This window comes from Micromys minutus (genome assembly GCF_963924665.1).
Source record: "Micromys minutus genome assembly, chromosome: 17".
Taxonomy (NCBI): domain Eukaryota; kingdom Metazoa; phylum Chordata; class Mammalia; order Rodentia; family Muridae; genus Micromys; species Micromys minutus.
Genome location: NC_137952.1, coordinates 34,892,866 through 34,906,715, shown reverse-complemented (window position 1 = coordinate 34,906,715; position 13,850 = coordinate 34,892,866). Strand labels below are relative to the sequence as shown.

General features: G+C 43.5%; 1 protein-coding gene across 1 annotated transcript in view; it reads right to left on the bottom strand.

Annotated features, from left to right (window-relative positions):
* Positions 1-13,850, bottom strand: part of ACOXL (acyl-CoA oxidase like) — a gene marked incomplete at both ends in the record, with an annotated part of 267,586 nt that overhangs the window by 33,936 nt on the left and 219,800 nt on the right. Inside the window, one exon of the mRNA XM_080931609.1 lies at positions 1,896-1,966. Within this exon, the coding sequence (XP_080787735.1) occupies positions 1,896-1,966 (71 nt within the window). The remainder of the gene's footprint in view (positions 1-1,895; positions 1,967-13,850) is intronic.

Here is a 13,850-nt window from a genome sequence, read left to right as displayed (position 1 = left end):
CTCATAGGTGACTTGAAAGAAACCTCAATCTCTTGAAAAAAAAATTACAAAGGAGTTTTGGTAGATATGAACAGAGCACACATTTTTGTTCAGTGAAACTTCTTTGATGAGGCCTGCTCAATATCTCAAAGATACTGTAAAAACTCCCACAGACAACTCTCTCAGTTACTGTGGTCATACAGTCTGAGGAAACATCAGGGAAAACACAAAACACTGAGAGCTACACACATTACAGAACATCTTGGGAAAGCCTTCTTCTCCCAAGTTCAAATGTTCGTTCCTAACCAAGTGAATTGAAAGAACCATCTCTCCTGGTGCAGCCATGAGAGGCAACAGGAGGTATCTTTGGAGGAAAGGCCTTCAGGTAGCTTCAGTTTTCACCTATTTGTCTTATACCAGAATAAATCTAGAAAGGGGCTCAGATATATAGCCACGAGGGCAACTAGAAGCAGCTGGGTGGTGTAGGCTCCTGAGGTTAGTGGCTCTGTTCTCTGAAACGCAGTACCTCTGAGAGATGCCCATGGAAGCTTCAGTGAGGCTCGCTTGCAGGATGGAGTAGAACTCAGGAGTCTTTCCCCCTGAACAGGGGTCCAGATGATCAGGAGAGGAGAAAGAAAAGATGCTGGACAGCATTCGAAGGAAGAGATCAAGGGCTCTGTGTCTGAACCGTGAGTGAATAGTAGGTAAAAGGTGTCTGTGACTCAAGGCTGCTTCAAGGTCAAAGAAAGTCAACCAGCACTTGGAAGGACAGACTGAGGAATAGAGCTCTGAGTAGGGAATGGAAACCAGTGTGGGAGACCTCAGACTACCAAGAGATCTCATGTGCTTGAAGCTGTTAGGCCTCACACACCCTGGACTCAGACGAATGGGGCTTCCCAGATCAACCCGACCCTTGGAATCGGTAGCCCTTCCTTATTATAAAATAAACATCATTGAAAGTTAAAAGCAAAACAAAACAAAAAATAGACAGACCAAAAATATCACGCCTTAGGCAAATGAATTGAAAATCCCTGTGAGTGACATCCTATTTTTTTTTTCCACCCATTTGTCAAGTCAGAAGACACCTGGTAAAGAAACTGTATTTAGGTAAAGAAATGCAACTCCTGGTATACATGGTTTCCTGAAGGCGCAGGATGGAAATGACATCATGGAAACACTGGTGTTCAAGGTCAGTGTGTACATTTCTAGGTGAAAACAGGAGGCTTAGTCATCAGTGGAAATGTATGTGTGTCTCGACGCTTGTGAGCTGCTTTTTGCCTTCAGACACAGTTTTTATTAAGATTGCACAGGCTGTTTGCCTGACCTTTTCCGGCTCTCCCAAATGCACTCCCTAATAAAATGGTTGTTCCCGAGAAGAAAAGGAGTTTGTTTTCAATTCAAGGACAAAGAACCTAAGACACGAGTTGACTGTCTCAGCAGTCGACACAAGTGGTCTGATTGGTGTGGCATTCCCCGCTGGTGACGAAAGGGAGGACGGGGCCAACTGGGAAGGTGTGGGATCCTTTGTCTTAATTAAAAAGTATAGTCGGAGACATGGAATTTGGCCAAGTCTCATAAATCTGCTGAAAGAATCGGGACTGTCAGATAAGTTTAAATAAAACCAACCGGGTCCACTGAGAATCACGCAGGCTCCCTGCTAGTCGTCGACACCCACTTTCCTGTCACTTCTGTGTTCCACAGACTGTGGTTGTGCTCATTAACCAGCCACCCTCCCGCCAGCCACTGACAAGCATATCCCCGTGGAGCAAAAATTCAGAAATGATAAATTTACTCCCGCTTAAAAAAAAAAAAAAAAAAAAAAAAAAAAAAAAAAAAAAAACACGGAACTCTCCTCCGGGCAATCAAAGAAATGCTAGGAGGCTTTTAAGGAAATAAGAATTTAGCTGATAACCTACCTTCATTAGCAGAGCCTGGTCCTCCCTGTCAGGACACTGCCTCACTGCCAGCGTGAACTGCTCTAGTGCAACTGGAAGGGAAGAGACAGAAAGGTGAGTGGCTTCTTTGGGGACTGCCGGCACATCCATGTGGAGGACAACCTCGTGGTTATGGCAGAAACAAATGACATGAGGGATGTGGTTGCTTGGGGACATGTAGAGTCCCCTGCCTGCTCACTCCATGGGCTGACATCTGTGTCAGTGACTTCCCTTGTAGTCACTGGGCAGATCACAAGGCCATTACAGCCAACAGCATCCATGGGAAACACCAGAAAGTCCTGGGTTCAGCTACTGTATGAGCCACCCTGAGAAAACACACTCAGTCTCCATTCCAGTGACTCCATAAAGAGAATCCCAACAGCCTTGGTACCTTTGGCATCTATCCTCAACTACCCTCTTCCACAGTGATTTCCACGGCATTAATTCACTGCGTGGTTGAAACGCGACATGGCCCCAGATATTGACCCAAGCATGCCCTGGACTCCCCAAGATGTAGTTAGTCATCTTTCCTCAGCTAACTTTCTCCAACAGAATGATTCATGGAATCACAAGATGGCTTTAATGGGTATTTAAATTAGCCTTACTGGTTCTGAACATGCTACAGTTTCTATAAAGTACCATCTTCAGCTCTGTATCCAAGGCCAGTCTCTCATCAAAGGCCTATGTGAGTGCCAGTTTTTATCTTACTAAACACACAGACTTTCTTCCCTACCTGTGGCTTTGACTGTGTTATTTCACTTTTAAAGGTGTTTGCATAACGTAATTCTCTGCTATCCCTGGACTTCAGTCCTCTTCTTTTGACAGGCATGGATAGACCCTTTACTGTCAACCTGTCCAGATTGCTGGACTCAGTGCTGGGTTCACATACCTGTCTTCATCACTGCTCTGCTGGCAGTTACCCCAGTGAAGCTCTACATCCAAACACTCCAGGCTGCCTCAACCAATAGGGCAAAGCAATGCGATACCCTAGGCTCTGCCCCGACCTCAACAAACCCTGCGTGGATGGAGAGATTTAAATCTGAAATGTTTCCTAGAGACCTCTGTTTGGATGCTTTGTCCCCACGTGTTATTTTGGAAGATTCTAGAAATGTTTGGATTCCCATCTAGCTAGTGGAGTCTTCAGGGGTGATTTTGAAGATAATTCCTGGTCCTGGCTCTCCCCCCTCCACTATCTGATTCCTGTTCTGTTGTAGTGAGAACAGCTTCTGCCACACACTCTTGACCCCATAGACAGACCTGGCCTGCCATTTCTTTCCTACCATGATGGACTGCAACCCTTTGATACAGTAAATCAGGTGGAGTAGCTTCTTGCTCTAAAGGCTTGCACTTTGTATCGCTGCCGGACTGAGAAAACAGTGGGGGACTTGGAACTCTAGAACATCTGGCTATTGTAGTCCTGTGGCAATGCCTCCATTGAGTTCCTTATCACCACTTACATGTTTCTTGCAAGAGGAGAGATAAGGTCAAAGTGAGGTTACCCTTCACGGTTGCCAATGGTCATGGGCTATGGGAACTTTTAGGAACCTCCGAGGCCTAGGACAGAAGCTATCTCCTTAAAACAGCTCTTTGTGGCAGTTATCAGAAAAAAACTCAACCGTGCATCCATGACCTAGAATAAGTTGGCACACGATTAAATTTGTCTCAACCTACTCAGGACTGAAGAAGAGTGACATAAGGACAAGGCAAGCCACGGGGCACCACTGCCGCAGGGAACCGCCTCCCACAGAGCCGTGGTGAATGTGAACATTCATGCCACACCATTTTGTTTATTGGCTCAACTATGATCCTAAAGTTCACGGTAAGAGCTGTTGGGAGCCATCGCTACACGTTCTCTGTGTGCTCCTCTTGTATACAGAAGAGTACTCATGTAACAATATTCACATGCACATATAAAATCTGTAGGGATTTCTTGATTAGCCAGACTGCCAATGAAGAGAGAGTGTTAGAGTGGTTTTGAGGTACAAAACCTTGTGTGATGTACATAATATATATGTTATCTATCTATCTATCTATCTATCTATCTATCTATCTATCTATCTATCCATCCATCCATCCATCCATCCATCCATCCATCCATCCATCCATCCATCTATCTATCCATTCACCCATCTATATCTCATAAGATACCTTCATTGGTTACTTGGATTGATCTAAAAATCATACCCACATCAACTATTCAATACCCACTCTGTTATGCCTGTTTAGAAGTTCTAAATGCCAACAGATGAAGGTAAAAATACTGGTAAAAACCTCACTTTAAGGGATGGAGCTCAACACTTAATAGTCCTCACTACTACTGTAGACAACCCAAGTTCAGTTCCTAGCATCCTTACCTGATGATTCACACCCACCTGAAACATCAGCTCCAGGGATCTGACACCTTAGCACTCCCTCGGCACCTGCCCACGTTAGGTAAACACCGACACAGAAACACCCCCCCCACACACACACACACGCAAACTGAAAGATTAAAAATTCAAGTATTCTTACAAGTTCTCTCTGAAATACCTTGTGGTCTTTGCCCCATTTAACACCCCACGCCGCTTTAGGCAGATATTAAACCACGTTAAATTATCAAGTCTGACAACGCACGCTTCCCATTTTCCCTTCAGTTCTCAGGTTTCTGAGCAAAAGTCATCATCTCGACAGTCAACAGAGCTGTGTGTTTTCTCTGCAAACAAAGCCCTGTAAGTCATCAGCAGGGAGAGAGGTAAGTTCACAGACAGAAGACTCAGCACTGTTTTCCTCTCAGCGTTTGGGATCTACAATAAGTTAAAAATGAAGTTTTTATCTCTGGTGATTTATCAAGATCCAGATCTCACGAAAGATAAACAGATGCTCCAAAGAACGAATACATCATCTTAATGTTTCATTTTGACACGTTGGGTATCTAAAAAGCACATGTCTCCAACAGCTCTCCTCTCAAAACATAATAGTTTCCATGATTTACACATTTAATATTTGTTTTAAGACACCCTGAACCGAGAATATGTCAGGAGGGGCCTCTGAAGACAATGGTCAGACTCGAAACACACAGATTATTTATAGACCAGAACTCGAGGGCTGAAAGAAAATCTGGTTGTCAACAGACAGTTGCTTTTGCAATTTTTTTTCTGTGTAGTTCATTTTGGTTTTTGTGTGGGTGGCTCATGTGAACTCAAAGGTTATTTGCTAAATGTTTTGGAGACTAGAATATGCCGCCCTTTAAAACTCATGTTTAAGTGTGTGTTCCTTGCAAATATTTCTAAATTTACAGTGCCCTATGGGGTAATTTTTTTTTTTCAATATAGCATCATATCCAGAATTGTCATGGTAAGACCAGAGTTTGTGCAACAGCTATTTTTATTGATGGTGTAAATGTCTTAATCTTAAAAAAAGACTTTGAATGTACTGTGTATGCATTTTTACATGCATGCATGTGTGCCTGTGTGTGTGTGTGTGTGTGTGTGTGTGTGTGTGTGTGTGTGTATGTGTGTGTGTGTGTGTGTGTGTGTGTGCATATATGAGTGTGTGCATGCATGTTTCAGCCAGAGGTTGATGTTAGGTGTTGTCTCCTGTGGCTGATCACCTTACTTTTTGTCTTTACACTTGGAGATCACTGCTTGGGCTAGACTGGATGACCAAGGAACTCCAGGAATTCTGCCTGGCTTCTATAGGTCTTATTCTTAATCCCGACACCAATGGAATCAAGCCCATCGATTCTGCTTTACTCTTACATTCTCTCCATCCACACAGGCACTAAGGGAATCTTGTTTTGAGATGACTCGCTGTCCCCTCCCTTTGTCCTTCTCTCCCCCCACCCCCTACATGTTTACTTATATTCGGCTGGCACAGATCTTTGCAGTTTACTGTACAAGGTATAATTTTTAAATCACATGGTGAGAAGCAAAGGGCTAGAAGCCTATTTCCAAACCAGGGAGGGCAAATTTCTGTTGCCTTTTTAGTGATTCTGAGCAGCCAGACTACCATGTGGCCCAAATGTACCACTCCTGGGAATGTTCACGAAGGACTCCACAGATACCTGCTCAGCCTTATGTATTGCTGCTCTATTCACAATAGCTAGGGAATGCAAACAGGCTAATATCCTTAAACAGATGAACCATAAATGAAAATGTACACACACTCCATAGAATACTACTCGATGGTAAAGAAAACTGAATTCATTAACCCTGGCGAGTATATGGATGGCACTAGAAAAGAACACGTCAAATGAGGTAATGCAGACCAAACAGACTGACAACACATGTTCTCTCATCTGGAACTTCTGGTTCCAAGTCTTTATGTACATGCACAGCCTAGAGTAACTCCAAAACTGGGGAGAATAAGGTACCATCGACATGGCTGAGGCTGGAGGGAGCAATAGAGAGGAGAATGGTAGAGGGCACATGGTCTGATCAGGAAAATGGAAAAGGGGAGGTTATTTGGGGACGAGGAAGGTAACGACAGGAGAAGGAAGGCGCAGGACCAGTAAAGATGTCTGAGAAAAGTCAAAAGAAATCATATTGACCTAGAAAATGTGTGAAAAATCCTGAGATACAAATATACATGCATAGTTCAAATGAAAATTTCCCATCTGGGCTGACAATGTTCTCTTCAAGATCCATAGACCATCTAACAGAAACCCATACACCAGGCATGAAAAGTCCTCTTCTGAGCTGCTGGTCAGGGTTATCCAAGAGAGTCCCAAAACACTACAGACTATTGCCATTATCCTTGGTTGTCAGAAACCAAGCATTTCTGACACAGGGTCCAGATGTCCCTGAGTTGGAACTGACCTGAGATTCTCTTCCCCGAGGGACCAGAAGACACCATGAAAGCTTCCAAAGAGGAGAAGCAACCAACAACCCCATGCACCTTTAACATTTATGAGACATAACTACAGTCAACCCAGCGTGATACCTTCAAGGGTGCAGTAATGACACACACCCCTCAGCAGTAACTAACAGCTCTTTAAATGGACGTAAAACCTACACAACAACAGGAAAATCATATCTGATACTGGAAGCCAGATGCCTGCCCAAGGCTAGTGAAGTCACAGATCTTAGAAGAGACCTAAAACCATCACTTTACTATACCAGCATAATTTCTAATTACATTCTAAATACTTGTTTTTATACCCACAAATATGTGTAGTCTCCACTATCAAGGAAATTTCTCTTTGCAACAGAGACCATTACAAAAAACCATAACCAATCAAAATGCAGAATTCTTTCTACAGATTCAATGCAATCCCCATCAAAATTCCAACTCAATTCTTCATAGAGTTAGAAAGGGTGATTTGCAAATTCATTTGGAATAAAAAAAAAAAAAATCCAGGAGAGCGAAAGTTATTCTCAATAATAAAAGAACTTCTGGGGGAATCACCACCCCTGACCTCAAGCTGTATTACAGAACAATTGTGATAAAAAAAAAAAACAAAACAAATAAACAAACAAAAACTTCATGGTATTAGTACAGAGACAGGCAGGTAGATCAGTGGAGTAGAATTGAAGACCCAGAAAGGAACCCACACACCTATGGTCACTTCATTTTTAACAAAGGAACTAAAACCATCCCATGGAAAAAAGCATTGAAATGGTGCTGGTTCAACTGGAGGTCAGCATGTAGATGAATGCAAAATAATCTATTCTTATCTCCTTGTACAAAGCTCAAGTCCAAGTGGATAAAGGACCCCCACATAAAACTAGATACACAAAAACTAATAGAAGAGAAAGTGGGGAAGAGCCTCAAACACATGGGCACAGGGGATCTAAGATCAACAATGACAAATGAGACCTCATAACATTGCAAAGTTTCTGTAAGGCAAAAGACACTGTCAATAAGACAAAATGACAACCAACAGACCGGGTAAAGATCTTTGTCAATCCTCCATCTGATAGAGGGCTAATATCCAATATATATATTAAAAAAAACTCAAGAAGTTGGACTCCAGAGAACCAAATAACCCTATTAAAAATGAGGTACAGAGCTAAACAAAAAATTTTCAACTGAGGATTACTGAGATGAAACTAAAGAAATGTTTAACCTTAGTCATCAGGGAAATGCAAATCAAAACAACCCTGAGATTCCACCTCACACCAGTCAGAATGGCTAAGATAAAAAACTCAGGTGACAACAGATGCTGGCGAGGATGTGGAGAAAGAGGAACACTCCTCCACTGTTGGTGGGATTGCAAGCTGGTACAACTACTGTGGAAATTAGTCTGGGGGTTCCTCAGAAAATTGGACATAGGACTACCGGAGGATCCAGCTATTCCATTTCTGGGCATATACCCAAAAGATGCTCCAACATATAACAAGGACACATGCTTTTCTATGTTCATAGCAGCCTTATTTATAATAGCCAGAAGCTAGAAGGAACCCAGATGTCCTTCAACAGAGGAATAGATACAGAAATTATGGTACATTTACACACTGGAGTGTTACTCAGCTGTTAAAAAAAAAAAAACAATGACTTTATGAAATTCTTAGGCAAATGGATGGAACCAGAAACTATCATCATAAGTGAGGTAACCCAGTCACAAAAGAACACTCATGACATGCACTCACTGATAAGTGGATATTAGCAAAAGCTCAGAATACCCCAAGATACAATTTACAGTCCACATGAAGCACAAGAAAAAGGAAAACCAAAGTGGATGCTTCAGTCCTTCTTAGAAGGGGAAACAAAATACTCAAGGGAGAAAATATGGAGACAAAGTGTGAAGCAGAGACTGAAGAAAAGGCCATTCAGAGACTGCCCCACTTGAAGATCCATTCCATATACAGATACCAAACTTAGACACAACTGTGGATGCCAAGAAGTGCTTGCTTACAGGAGCCTAATATATCTGTCTCCTGAGAGGCTCTGCCAGAGTCTGACAAATACAGAGGCAGATGCTCGAAGCCAACCATTGGACTGAGCACAGGGTCCCCAGTGGAGGAGTTAGAGAAAGGACTGAAGGAGCTGAAGGGGTTTGTAACCCACAGGAAGAACAACATCAACCAACCAGACACCCCAGAGCTCCCAGGGACTAAACCACCAACCAAAGAGTATACAAGGAGGGACTCATGGCTCCAGCCACATATGTAGCAGAGGATGGCCTTATTGGACATCAGTGGGAGGGGAGGCCCTTGGTCCTTGGAAGGCTTGACGTCCCAGTGTAGGGAAATGCCAGGGTTGGGAGTTGGGAGTGGGCTGGGTGGGAGAGCACCCTAGTAGAAGCAGGGGGAGGGAGGATGGGATAGGGTGTTTCCAGAGGGGAAACTAGGAAAGGGGATAACACTTGAAATGTAAATAAAGAAAATATTCAATTAAAAAAAAAAATAAAACAACCATTGCCATGACAGTATAGATTAAAAGAACAACTCATCCTCCCCACCCCAACAAAAGATGTGTATGTGTGTGTGTGTGTGTGTGTGTGTGTGTGTGTGTGTATGTATGTATGTGTGTGTGTTCATGTAAATCTGTGTGCCATATGTATAGAGATGACTTTGGAGGTTCAAAGAAGACATCAGATCCCCTCAGACTGGAGTTGTAGATATCTTTAAACTACCCATGTGGGTTCTGGGGCTAAATCCAGGCATTCTAGGTGAGCAACAAGACATCTCATCAGTCCTTAATCATGTTCTTTTTGAAGAGCACAAAGTACTTCATGCTCCCATTTAAGATGGATTCCACGTAGGGGGCTTGTCCTGCGTCTTTACCTTCAAGATTGTGCCTGTTGAACAGGTGTAGTGAGAACATGGGTTCTTGATCTTTTCTACCCCAGTACCACCTTCTTTTTTTGTTTGTTTCTTTGTTTTTTGTTTTTTTTAAAATTTTATCTGGGAGAGGCCCAGAGGCCCAGGACTTCTTGGGCTCTCGCCAAGCACGTGTAACTATTCCCCCAACAAGCAATGGTAGATTCTGTAGATGTGGACCCTGTATACTGAGCACCTTTTGCTTACATTACATTCACAGGACTGAATTTGAGCATCCAACCTGGAGAGAGAAGACAAAGCTGGTACATCCCTTCCCTTCCTGGCATCTCCAAAAGCCCAGCTCTACAAAGACCTGTCAGCCATTACATCTGCCCTTTCTCAGCACCCTAGAACCCTGGCCAGTCCCACCATTTATGTCTGTGATGAGGACATACACACAGAGCGGATAGGACCTAGTACGGCTGTACCGAGGACTCCTTCCCTCTAACCACTCGGTGTGATGATGACTGTCCGTTGTCAACTAGACAAAAATCTAGTATTCTCTGAGAGATGGGCCTCTTGAAATCTCTCTGACGAATTATCTTCATAATGGCAATTTGAGGTGGGAAAACCTCCCACTGTGGCTAGAATGCTGAACTGAGGAGACAAAGAGGCAGAACCGAGTAGCAGCTTGTGTTCATCCCCCTGCTTGACTGAGGGTGTGAGGAAATCAGCTGCTTTAACCTCCTGCTGCCTTGACCCCAACACTGTGCTCTTGGACTGTGAGTGAGAAGCAACCTTTCTCCATTTAGCTGTTTTGTGAAAAGTTTGTGTTCCAGGCTGATGGGGACTAGCGTCGAGAGAAGAGACACATCATCATGATTGATACAGGGCCTGGAGCTCTCCCCTCTGACGGCACCTTTCTACCCTCCAATCTCCAGCAGGAGCAACACAACATTGCACAAACCCATTACTCACACAGTAAGGTAAGTTTACTTAAAACTTCTGGTTCTACCAAAGGACAAAACTTGTCCTTCAGGTTTAAGGGCCGAGGGTAGCAAGGGAGTGACACATCGGTGGTTGTCATGGGTGACAAGTTCCTAGACTCACACAGGATTATACTGAAGAGGTGGCATACAACGCTTCCATATTGTTAAAAGGCATAAATCTACTCTCATAACTTTATAGAAGATGGATTCTAGTGTAAGCTAAGTGAGGCATGTGTAATTTGCCCAAAGACTAACCCCATTCACAACTGGGAGGAAAGTGCTAACCCCTCGAAGAATATTGGAATCAGCACTAATGGGGAAAACACGACACGCTGTTTTAAATAATGCATGCGATCATGTTTTTATTAACAAAGAAAGCCTCGTTTCAAAACACACACGTCCTTGAAAGGAATCTGAAATTAATTCTCAGTAGGCAGAACCCCACGGCATTCTGTGTTCTAATTATAATTACAACCTGCCCTTAACGCGGACATTCAAAATTATCAGGCACTGTATTAAGAAACAGAAGAAGGGCTTCCTGCTGCATGAAGTTCACCAGCTTTGAGAAACGTCACAGAGGGTACTGCACAAAGCTGGGCAGCCTAGATGATGCCATTTCTTTAATGAGTACTTACTTTCTTTTTTGCCTGGACCGGGCACACCCTTAGGGGTTCAGATACCATGAGGTTCAGGGCTGCTCTTTCTAGGATACAATAAATATGCGCATCACAGAAAAACACCAATTTATCATTGCAATGGTTACATCCCACTCCAGAAACCACTGGAGACTGCTTAACATTTTTATCTCAAGCCCAGTTCTCCCCAGTCTTCAGGTGACAAACTGATACTGCTGTCAGGAGGCGTTTCCTCCCCATTTGTTCCTAATAAAAACTGGCTGATTCTGAGTTCATTGCCTTCTGGGGAGATGTTAAGGTCTAGGCTTTAGCACACTGGCCCCCCTCTCTCCTTTGGTGCGCCTTCCCTTCAAAACTGTTTGCAGGTGACATCTGTGCAGGTTGGCAAAGGCTGCTTGGCTCTTAGCAATTTTCCTTGCTAGCAGGAGACCTCTGCTGGAGGGCCGCAGGATGTGAAGATGGCACCACGGGCTCCATCTTCCTGAGGTCGTGTGCTTTCTCATCCTGAGGACCTGATACAGACCTGTCTGTACAGACCTTTGCATTGTACACCTTGCTTTTTATTTTATTTTTTATGTGGTGTCGGCATGAGTGTGTAAACAGGTGCACACTTGTGCATACAGAGGCCAGAGGAGGATGTTGGGTCTCCTACTTTTTCCCTTTAAGACAGGGTCTCTCATCTAATCTGGAGATGGGCTAGCAGTCTGCAAGCCTCAGTGCTCTCCTGCCCACCAAGATGCTGGGGTTGTAGGGACACACAGCCACACCCGGCTGCATGGGTCTTCACATGTGGGCAGTAAGCGTTCTTGGCCACAGAGATATCACCGTAGCCCCTAAGCCTTTGCACTGCAGAGTTTTCTATTACAAATTATTCCTGAGCTCCCTAAACACTGTCATTGAATTAATTTTCTTTTTTATATATCCAAGAACCTTGTATCTGGTCTTAAACCTAAGGGTAATTTTCTGAAAACAATCCTTCTTCTTCTTTTTTTTTTTAAATCAAATTAGCCAACTGACAGTTCAAATGGGTTGGATTTCTTTTGTGCTGAGGAGACAGCAAACCTTTGATGTTTCTTCCCAGCACGCAGACCTCAAACACACTTGTTTAACTTCCTCTTAAGGAACACGATCTACTTCCGTTACAGAAACTAAGGTTTTGTTTGTTTGATTGGTTGCTTTTTTGGAATAATGATTAACAGTGTTTTTCTTTGTATTCTGCAGAGTGAGTCAGACAGTAAGACAGGGGCTTGAGAGGATCCTCAGGATTCATCCTTGTCACAGTCTTACAGTCTCTGTAAGTGAACCTCAGAGAGGCTGGGTGTCTCTCTTGTAGTCACAGAGCTGGTGGGAGGAGAGTCAGGGCATGGACTCAGATAATCAGCCTCTCAAGCAAGTGACCTCAGACTTCACACCAAACTCAACTCTACTTGTAATGTGCACAGTCACCGGAAGACTCACAGTCCTGCTTCTAGGGTGAACCAGACAAGCCCCAGACGCAAAGTTAACAACTATTCAGAGATGTTGAGACCTGTGCCTTCACCTTAGAACTAGGTTTTGGGATGGACAGTATCTGTGGTCAGTACAGAGGAAAGGTCCCTAGCACCCGGGCCTTAATGCCTACCAGAATGAGACCAGTGAATGTTATGCTTTGGATAGAGAACTGGGACATACCTGCCTTCAACTAGGGTGTATGGGTTGGGGTGTTTTGTGTTCAATGTGTTTCAACCTAATCAACAAATATGGAACATAAACAAACGAAAACCTCTAACAGAAGAAGATGATTTACACAAATTTCTTAAGCAAATGAGGCTGGGACCACAGTGACCAGGATGGTTCAGGGAGAGAGGTAGCCTATGACCTACAGGATCACCGGCAGCTGACAGTGGGTCTTCAGATCGGCAGTCAGCTGAAAGCGTGAGTTAACGCAGATGGTGTGACCTGCTGTACCCGCTCGGTTACTACTTAATTCCAAGTGGTTTTCTGCCCATTTGAGGGATGACGCCCAGATGACCTGCAGGTGGGTTTTGACTTGATGAATAAACTGGCATTCTGGTTTATACCAGTCTTTCTAAGTTCAGTTACGACGATCAGTTTCCTCACAGCCTGTGCTCACTGGCCCTGAATTATGATGCTCAATCTAGCATAGAACGTGCTCACAGCCGAACCTTAAAGAGAGGGAAGTAGCCATGCTCCGTGTGAACTAAAACTATGTCCTCTGCTTCATCTCTGAGGAATGCTGGGCATCCTTGAAGCTATGCTGGTCTTTTTGGAATATGGTGGGAAGGCTGGAAAGCTTAGTCAAATATGTTCTTTCCTGGGTTGCTGGCCATCATACCTGCCCTGACTTTTACTTGAACAGTGAAGTCATGTTGTGAATAAAATGATTCTCAGTATTAAATCATTTCAGTGACATGAATCCAAATACTTAATGTTTCATTTTCTTGTGCTATTTTAGTCTCCTTAGAGCAAAATGAATATTCTTTTCTCAGCGTTATTCACATAATAAACTGTAAGGGGCTGGCCTGTGACCTATAGGACAGTTAATATTTATTTTAGCTTCTACCTACTACCAACCAATAATGTTGCTCCCATCAAACAATCCAAGCATCTTCAAACATCCTCCTGAGGTAA